The 10,752-nt window shown below is 36.9% G+C and overlaps 1 protein-coding gene across 1 annotated transcript; it reads left to right on the forward strand.

The window, feature by feature from the left end:
- Positions 1-553: 553 nt before the first annotated feature.
- On the forward strand, positions 554-5,174 carry LOC307156290 (uncharacterized protein; the record flags this gene model as incomplete). The annotated part of the gene is made up of 8 exons (XM_079867584.1): positions 554-590; positions 2,011-2,269; positions 2,350-2,495; positions 2,822-3,101; positions 3,189-3,328; positions 3,432-3,523; positions 3,785-3,881; positions 3,975-5,174. 8 exons carry the CDS (start codon positions 554-556, stop codon positions 3,995-3,997), a joined length of 1,074 nt encoding a protein of 357 aa, XP_079723710.1. The 3' UTR covers positions 3,998-5,174.
- Between the last annotated feature and the right edge of the window lie 5,578 nt (positions 5,175-10,752).

A 10,752-nucleotide genomic window follows, 5' to 3' on the forward strand; every position in this document is an offset into this window, starting at 1 on the left:
TTTGCATACAGCTTCTTTGGTGGACGTCCTAACATATCCTCTAATATGACTTGTAAGCTTAAAAAAAACCCAATGAAATCAAATTTCAGCGGCTAATTACAGCATATCTGAATGGCCTACCTTTACAAAAAATGAGTAGCCTATATGTGCACATTGTGTTTAAATGAACATATATACCAAATTTTGTGAAAATCTGCCTCAAGGTGGCACTATAATAAGAAACTTTACATTTTAGCTACTAACTCCGCAACAGAGCGAATCAAAATTCTTTGTTGAATATGAGTCCACACATACACCACATATATTTTTATCAAACCCTATAAAATATAGCTTGCTGCTATAGTCTAGCTGCTATGAGAGAGAGAGTGAGAGTGAGAGAGAGAGAGAGAGAGAGAGAGAGAGAGAGAGAGACATGTGAGTGTGATATAGACAGAAAGGAGGAGAGACAAGGTTGATCATGTGATGCACATTTAAACGGCTCATCCTCCATAAAACGTTTATAACTCTCACACAATCTCCATCACTAAAGTAAGACAGACACCTTTAATCCAACATGAAGAAGCTCTTCAAGTCCCTGTGGATCTTACTGGGTAACGGACAATACCTACAAAAAAGTCTCTTGGAGCATAGCCCTAAAGACAACAGGAAGTCAGCTATTTTGAACTTCCTCTCAGATTTTGTGCAGTTTTGCCATTTCCAGATGTTGTACTTTAACGAACTCCTCCTACAGTTTTTATCTGATCCTCTTCAATTTTGGTGAGTGTAATATTAATGCCTTTGCGACATTAAATTGCGAAGATCTTGAGTTTTCGTCGAATGGCGTGTCCTCGGCGGCCTGACATATGTAGATGTGCACACTCAATTTCAGCCTTTGGGTGATATATGCATCATCAGATTTTCATCATCATCATTGAATATGAGTCCACACATACACCACATATATTTTGATCAAACCCTAAAGGATATAGCTTGCTGCTATAGTCTAGCTGCTATGAGAGAGATAGAGAGAGTTGAGTGTTATATAGACAGGAGAGAGAGAGAGAAGGTTGATCATGTGATGCATAATTAAACGGCTCATCCTCCATAAAACGTATACAACTCTCACACACTCTCCATCACTAAAGAAAGACAGACACCTTTAATCCAACATGAAGAAGCTCTTCAAGTGCCTGTGGATCTTACTGGGTAACGTACAACATACATGCATCTGCTATTTTACGAGATTCACGCTAATATTTACACTGTAATCTTCCCCTTCCTTCAGTAATGTTGACAACCTATGGTTCTAGTATAGTTTGCACTCATCTCGCTCTCTTCTGTGGATTTACTACACATTTTCATTCCAAGCATCTTACTTTTGTCATGGTTCGCATGAAATACGTCTCTCAATGTATGGATTGTAAATTCACTTCATCACTGGATCTCTGGAGTGTTTTTGTTACTTCGTTATTCTAGTTCTGCTTTACAAAATAAATCTTGAATCATTTGTGTATGCAAATTCACAGGAGAATCTTCGAGTCCCCCTTCATACTATACAGTATTAAAGTGAATTATTTGGAGAAAAGTTTTACTTTAATTCACAGCGCTGCAGAACCAGGTTATCTGAACTCATTCAAATCTGTTTTTTACTCAGGGCTTTTATTGATTCAAGAAATGGTGAATGGAGCAGAAGGTAAGCATCTATTTGGTTTCAAATATGTTTTTATCTTTATTCTATTCTTTCTGTTTGAACTGCCAGTTATAATAGTAATATGCCAGATTTTGGTATCCCATTTGGATTTAATTTTCAGGGGCATTTTAATCTTTTTCAGGGGCTTTTTCTTCCCAAACCACATAAAATACCACTCTTTCACTCTAATTTGAAAGTTTTAGTTAATGATGATAACCAGATAAGGATAACGGATAAAAACACTAAGGCAATTTATTTCAATGAAATGCTTTTAAAGACCCACTTTCCTAATGTTCAACAAGAATGAATAAAACTTGGTCTTTTTACTGGTCTTCTTTAAGAGAACGTTGCATTAGGGCAAACATCCACTCAGTCATCCACATATTCGCCCGGATATGCTGGAAAGGCAGTCGATGGTGTACGTGAAAGCTATACCCACACTAACACGCAGACCGACCCGTGGTGGAGAGTGGATCTGATGAAAGTATACAGAGTGAACAGAGTAGCTATCACTAACAAACTGACCAGCTATTATTATACCAGGATAAACGGGGCAGTGATTCGCGTCGGGAACGTTCTGGACATTTACAACAACTCCATGTGAGTCTTTCTTTGAATGTTTAGACTAATGTTGCTGCAGATGACCAGAAACTGATAACAGATTATCTCTCTGTCTGTAGATGTGCTGTAATTCCTACTATTCCATCTGGAGCCACGGCCACTTTCTCATGCGGCGGGATGGAGGGACGTTACGTGATTGTCCATATTCCTGGAGATCAGAAGACTCTTACTCTTAGTGAGGTTGAAGTCTACGGGTATTTAGCAGGTAATTCATTGTTGTAGAACACTTTTCAATATATCATGCCATACAAAACTGAAAGTTGTTGCACTTTATTAATATCCTCCCAAACCAGTATGACAATATGTCATGCATGTGTCGTTGTGTGAGGAAGGTCAGTCTTTGTTTAATTCTAACTACAGGAAGTGGGGAAAATGTTAACATAGGAAGTACAAAAAAGTTGGTGTGGAAATGACTCAATTCACCTCAAGTTGTTGTTCATCAATAATCCTGTAGCTCTCAAATCTCATTCACACAAGTGCATGTTCAAACTTTGAGTGTCAAGACGTGTCAGAACTTTATTCTTTTCCCAGGAAATCTGGCAGTAGATGGCGCCGCTACACAGTCGTCAACATCTGGGGACTGGTTTGGTGAAAAGGCCATTGATGGTAATCGAGGTCTCCAGCAGTTGTACACGGGATGCTCCTCAACCCTTAATGAGACTAACCCGTGGTGGAGGCTGGATCTGCGTCATATTTACCGAGTTACTAAAGTGGTCGTCACTAACAGACTAGACTGCTGTGCAGAACAAATAAACGGAGCGGAGATTCGCATCGGAAACTCTTTGGAGAACAACGGCAACAACAATCCCATGTGAGACTCTTGAGGTTGAAAGAACATGAGAGAAATGCAAAGATTCAACACACTATCTCCTTCATCAGTTTCTCTCTCTGTCTGTAGATGTGCTGTTATTTCTGCTATTCCAGCTGGCGAGTCCTACAGCTACTCATGTGGTGGGATGGAGGGACGTTATGTGAATCTGATCATTGCTGGAGACATGAAGACACTCACTCTCTGTGAGGTGGAGGTTTATGGAGAAGGTAAAACATCATATTTTTTCTCCACAAGACACAGTGAGGAGATTTAATGAACACAAAGTCAACTAATTCATATATTTACATGTATGAATGTATCTTTGTTCAGGTCCCGCTTTAAAAAGATCATTTGTAAAAATGCAGTTTAACTCCAGAATTGATTTGACTGACCCTTCAATGAGAGAAAATGTTCTGAAACAGGTGAGAGAAAGAAACACATTCAACCTTAAAGAGCTACTGGTATTTTACAGTAATCATGAAGGTTGAATGGGATTAAAGTGATGTGATAAAGTTTGAGGCATTTCTTTGAGATTTGAGCATATATCATATTCCGAGCCCAAACTTCAAAAAGTTATGAGCAGTCTTGAATAAAAAATTAGATGACTAACTTGTAAGATTAATCTAAGCGGTTTATGCAACTGGCCACTGTTCTAATCATTTTAGTATGAATGTTATTTTCAGTTGGGATCTGCTCTTGCTGATAGAGGATTCACAAATGTGACACTGCAATGGTCTCAAACTCCTAAACGGGTGATCCAGGAGGTGAACGATGCTAAACGTGAGACTTATAATGACTTATAAAATAATCTGCACAAATAGGAATGATTATTAAATTGGTAAGAGATGTAATAAGCAAATGTTTTATTTACAGGTCGTTGTGGTAAAGAAAATTAACACTCTGGAAATCAACACTTTCTTCAGTTCACTAAATTCAAATTGTCTAAAGATAATGAAACTGATTCTAAATACTTTGTCTAAAATTTATTCATAATTATGTGTTTACAATATAAAGACTTTTAAAGGACTTCTGCTTACTTCCCTGTAACTGTTATTCATAAATCTAAGAATTATAAATAACCTTGTGTAATTGTGTATTGTCAACAAACAGAGATAGTAATAAATGTAATAAAAATAAGTAAATAAATGTCAAATTTACATTCACACAACCCACAAGTATAATTCAAATTAATGACAGTTTTTGGTGTATTCACTTTTACAATTTTTATTATAATATCTATATATTGTACATTGCATTGTTTTATTATTTAAATTACATTCCTTGCCATTTTATGTTGTCGGAGATGTAAGGAGGTGAATGGACAGAGAACAGCTCATGCGTGGGGAATGAGCCGCTGTTTCGTGATGCGGTGTTTTAATTTGATAGGCCTACCTGATGGAGACTTGAGATGCTGCCGCTGGTTACGCACGCAATACATCGATATGGATTGATGCATCGATCAAACGTCTAACGATACGATGCATCGATACCACACATAAAATATTGATATACGGCAGCTTTATTTTGACACACTCCACATCCTCGCGTAACTTTTCTCCGCTGAAATAGACACCTGACAAGATTGACTGAACCCTTTGTCACAAAAGCCGGTAGCCTATGTTCCACTGTCAAGGCATTGCGAGTTCATTTTTTACAGCAGAAACGACAAGCCCCAAAAAGTCTGTTTTAGCGAATCAGTGCGCAGTATTCGCTTGCTTGTCACTTTGAAAAGACGCGCTAGCTGAGAGGAGTTTCGTCAAAGCTGACTAAAAGTGATCGAGGATGGATTTCAGCGAACTTGATGAACCTGTGATATCTTCTTCGGGGCGTAAAAGGAAAATAAAAGCTGAAACTTTCTCACGGAATCTTGCTAAAACAGCACGTTAGTGGTGAGGGAAAAGCTCTCTGTATTGCGTGTACGTAAATCACAACAACAAAGTTTGACAGGCGTCTATGTCAGTTGAGAAGATTAACGTTACAAAGATTAACCAAGTGTTTTATTATGTATAATAGCAATTACTTTGCTTTGCTTAACTCTGAAACATGAAATGTGGAGTTATCTGCTTTTGCCACAAAAAAAAAAAAAAAAAAAAAAAAAATACTTTCAATGAAATCTTGTTATAGAGTTAATTTGCAAAAACAGATAACTCCGTTCTTGTTCATTTTCATATATCATGTTTTTATTTTAAACTTGTAACAAACAACTTGTAAATGTCCCAATTGGGAGAGGGTGTGCATTTTTCAAAGAGTTTAATTAAACTTTCATGTTATATATTTTTGCATGCATTACTGTGAGTTAATAAACGTAACTGGTTGTGTACACTTGGCACATAATATCTAAATATCGATTAATCGATCTGTTATCGATCTGTTATTCGCGGATCTTGGTTCATCGGCGGCAGAGTGTTACAATGTGGATTGTCTCTTGGGACAGACGTCATTAACGTCATCTGGCCCTTCTATTACTGACCTTGGGTCTTCGGCGGCAGAGAGTGGCGATTTGGATCGTCTCTTTGGACAGACGTCATCAACTTCATCTGGCTTATCTATCCTAAGTACTCTTTCCCAGGTTGTGTTTTTCCCATATCGCGGAGATTGGTGCCTAGACATAAGAAATATCATCCTCATTGGAGAGGAGTAAACCTTGCCGACCTCCGACCTTTCAATTTTGTTCCATCTTTAAAATTGCAGACAGACATGCATTTCATACCACAGACTTCTGAAAATATTTTAAATATGGTCTTGATAAATGCTAGGTCTGTTGCAAACAAGACTTTTTTAATCAATGATTTTATTTCTTCTCGTGAGTTGGACTTTGTTTTTGTGACTGAGACATGGTTAAATGTTGATGAATTACACTCTTTCAGATACAGCCCCTGTTAATTATAATTTTCTGAGTACTCCCAGGGCAACTGGTAGGGGTGGTGGGGTCGCTACAATTTTTTAGAAATTGTTTTAAATGCCGACTGCTTTCAGTTGAATCCTATCTGAGTTTTGAAGTTCAACTGTTCAAGATTGATTTGGATTGTCCAGTTCTTTGTGCTCTTATTTATAGACCTCCTAAATACAATAAGGAGTTTATTAATGATTTTTCAGACTTCTTATCAACTGTGATTCCTACTTCTGACAGCCTATTAATTTTGGGTGATTTTAATATTCATGTGTGTTGTCCTGACAAACCATTGATCAAAGAATTTTTAGATCTTGTGGACTCTTTTAATCTTACACAATCTGTACTGGGGCCCACTCATAGGCAAGGGCACACACTGGATTTGGTGTTTTCTTCTGGTATTCCTGTCTGTAATGTTGACATTGTTGATATTCCTTTATCAGATCATAATTCTGTTATTTTTAATATTTCTGTTTCAAGAATTTTGCAGAGTTATAGGCCATTGGGAAACCGTGTACGTCTTATTACTCCTTTTACGGCCAGTCAGTTTGCAGATGCATATAATCTTGAAGAGTTGTCAGGTTCCGCAGTGTCAGGTTTTGTTGATATGGGTACTGAAGAAATTATTTCCTGGTTTAATACAAAATGCAATGAAATCTTAGATGTATGTGCACCTTTAAAAATAGTAACACCTAAAGTAAAAAGTCAGCCATGGCTTAATTACAGCACCCGGGCCTTAAGACAAAAATGGAGGAAAGCAGAGAGGCAATGGAAAAAAGATAAACTTCAAGTATCCTATGACATTGTTAAAGATAGTATGATCAGTTATCAGCGAACAGTCAAGGCAGCAAAAGTGCAATACTTTTCTGACTTAATTAATAAACATTTGCATAATCCGAAAATTTTATTTAGCACAATAAATTCTGTACTGAATCCTTTGACACATATTTACCCAGACCCCACACCTAAAGCTTGTGACAATTTAAAAAAAAAAAATTGTGGGCAAGATTAAGACAATAAGGGCTGGAATCGATTCTGATCCTTACTCTCTAGAATTTTTTTCCTTGTTCTACATATTTCTGATATAGATATAGTTAAACACGTGAGACCTACTACTTGTTCATTAGATGTTATTCCTTCTCGACGACTTCTCCAGGTTCTGGATGTTGTAGGCCCAAGAATTTGGGGTATCTTAAATAGTAGCTTAGCCAATGGTATAGTTCCATCCAGTTTAAAACATGCTATTATACATCCTCTCCTTAAAAAGCCTAAACTTGATCCTTTAGTTTTAAGTAATTATCGCCCAATTGCAAAGTTGCCTTTTTTATCAGAACTTTTGGAGGCTGTCTATCATCAGTTGTCCTCATTTTTAAAAAGAAATTCTATTTTTGACAGATTTCAGTCAGGTTTTAAAACCTTTAACCTTTAGCACCTTTAAAAGTGATCAATGATTTATTGCTTGCTTGACTCACACTTGACTCAGGAAAGTGTGCTGTTCTCCTTCTCCTCAATCTCACAGCTGCATTTGACACTATAGAACATGAAATTCTGCTAGAGCCTTTGTGTCAGTGGGTAGGGATCCAGGGAACTGCCCTCAAAAGGTTTTCTTCTCATGTAAAGGACAGAAGCTCTGCAGTACAATTGGGTGGTAATTTCTCTGATTCTGTAACCAGTACGTGTGGAGTTCCACAGGGTTCAACTTTGGGGCCTATATTGTTTTCTTTGTACATGTTACCACTCTGCATTATTTGTCAAAAGCATAATGTTGCGTATCATTGTTATGCAGATGATACTCAATTTTATCTTCCATTAAAGGCAGATGAAAGCACTGCATTAGATCCTTTGATGAATTGCTTGAGAGAAATTAAACTATGGGTGGCACAGAATTTTTTACAACTCGAAGCAAAAACAGAATGCCTCGTTTTTGGCTCAATTAGGTCATGCACACACATATTTCTAGAAGTTATTTTGAGTTTAAATTTGATAAGCAAGTAAATTCGGTAGTGACGGCTTGTTTCTTTCATTTAAGGTGCTTTGCTAAAATTAAACCCTTTTTGTCTTTTTATGATTTGAAGCAGGTTATACAGGCGTTCATATTTTCAAGGTTGGATTATTGTAATTCATTGTATCTGGGGCTTCCTTGTGTTCTGTTGAATTGCCTCAACACTTACAAAATGCGGCATCTAGGCTGTTGACTGGGACCAAGAAGCAAGTTAGTGTTTCCCCAGTACTAGCTTCACTGCAGTGGCTCCCAGTTAATTTCAGTGATCCAGTTTAAGGTCTTACTGTTTGTTTTTAAGGCCTTGCATGGCCTAGCTCCTGAATAGATTTCAGATCTTCTTCAAGTCTTGTTTTTACCATATTTTGCATTTGGTGGCTGCAGGCGCGTCGTTAGACATGGGCATCCGGGGCTTTACTGTTTTTTTTATAGCCCCGGATCTCAAAAAATTTAATTTATTGATAATTATTATTATTTTTTAATAATTTTGTATTTATTTAAAAAAATTGACCGGGTCTTTTAATATATCCTTCGGAATCAATCATGTATTAAAGACGATTAAAATGTGTTCAAGCAGATCAAAGTTACTATGGTTACTCTCACACAGAGACGCACCACGTGAGCGATTTAGCTATCCAAGTTCATCTCCAGGATTTGCGCGCAACAGCAAACAATCTCACAGCAATTTAAAAATAATAATAATAATAACGCAGTCAGCACCGCCGCACAGTCTTCTGTCAGACCAGATGTTGTCAGGCTATATGTCAGTAAAACTCAGAAAAACTAACTTACTGTCGTGTCAGCCGTTTGCTCGCGGCGCGCACTCTTCAATCACGCGCAAATGCGGCGCGCCCTGTATCACGCAAAATAATTAGCATGTAACGTCGTGTTCTGTCGTCAATTAAGTATTGAAATAACCAAAAGGGAGATTAAATCTGCGTCAAAACTCTATGTCGGGGCTTTTGTATTCCTTTGTAGGCTACATAAGTTACACATTTTGGCGTAGCCCTACTCATTGTTCATTATTAATATTCTAATATTTTATCAATATTGCAAAGTCATCAAAACTGACTAAAAATTTTGTGACCAAAAATGTGATAAATAGGCCTACATCTAGCCTAAATTATCGTTCATGACATTCTTTTAACTATAAGCAACCCAATTTGTCTAGATCTGTATTATTTCATTTGTATAATGAGCTTAAATATTGCTGCGCAGTAGTGTGATTTAGGCTGCTTGATTAACATTATTACAATGTATTCCTATTTAACTCTGATATGTAGCCTATATATATAAGGTCCTCGAATGTGTTCGAATATTTCACCAGCATCAGCCTTTTCACAGTTTGTATCACTCCGCTTGTCTGTGTTTGCGCAACTTGCATCATTAAGCCAGTAGGTGGTGACAAGTGACTGTCTTTATGAGTGAACAATTGAAATTTAATTGAACTGATTTAATAGTGCCAAAAACATTGATTAACTCAAGAAAGAAACAAGTTGCTGAAACCAAACTTTAATGCTAAAAAGTTTACATCTATGCAAAATAATCCTTGAAAGATTTCTCATTTAAGGCCATTCCTGTTTGGAATATGTGATTGTGTATTGTCAACTATAAGCAGAAACATTTTGCATTTCCATTTTCTAGTGTGGATCATTAATTTCAACATTTATCCTCATTCTCATGTTTAAGAATCTGTTATCTGCTTGACAAATAATTTATGTATACTGCCCACTGACATGCTTTTAAAGCTATTGTTATCAAAAAATGTTGGCCTTCAAACACCTTAAAATGCACATATGTAGGTCCGAGAAATCCAAATTTTCTCGGGGGAGCATGCCCCCGAACCCCCCTAACTACATCACATTTAAATGTGTGTGTGTGTGTGGTAATATGGGCTGGTGTGGCTACAGTGCCAGGACTGAATTTTTTAACCAGTCTGCCCCCCTGCGTATAGGCCTAAAATATACATTATTCTCTGTATCGAATCATGTTATCTTATTACCCACTCCAGCCCCTGATGTTTCAGGCTCAGCCCCTGATGTTTTTAAAACCTAGAAACGCCCCTGGGTGGCTGAAGGGTTATTAGTTGTCAGGGAAAGTTCATCTGTTATCATTAGCCAGACACAGCTCGGGTGTCACAGACATGGAAATCTCTGCTGACACTCTTTGAATGTTATTTTCAATGTAAAATATGAATGACTACAGGCGCTTCATGTAAAAAGTTTCCAAACAGAGCAGCACAGGCTTTACAAAGTGGACGAATCCCACACAACCTTTCTCGTCCCTGAAAAGAGCAGTTCAGTTGTACATCAGTGTGATCATCTGTTGGCGTGTCGTCATGATGAAGATTGATTTGATCTTTGTGCTTTTGTCAGGTGAGTTTATGATATTGAATCTGCATCTTACATGAGTATGAATATGATTTTCAAGAAATTAAATAATGGGTTATGCAGGGATTCCCAATTTGTTTATGTCAGATGAACCTTTTTGACTTAAAATATTTACCCTTGGGCTTGATGGGGGTGGACGATATGACGAAATCTTATAACAAGATACGAGGTATTTTATTTCACGATAACAATATATATCACAATATAGTTATTTTTGCTTTAAATAAGGTTTTTATGATATCACATTTTTTTTAAACCATTGAAATTTCATAATTCTTATCACCATTTTCAATATCACAAAAACTACTAGCCTAACTATATATATATATATATATATATATATATATATATATATATATATATATATAAAAA

Source organism: Squalius cephalus, assembly GCF_949319135.1.
Source record: "Squalius cephalus genome assembly, chromosome: 3".
NCBI classification, from domain to species: domain Eukaryota; kingdom Metazoa; phylum Chordata; class Actinopteri; order Cypriniformes; family Leuciscidae; genus Squalius; species Squalius cephalus.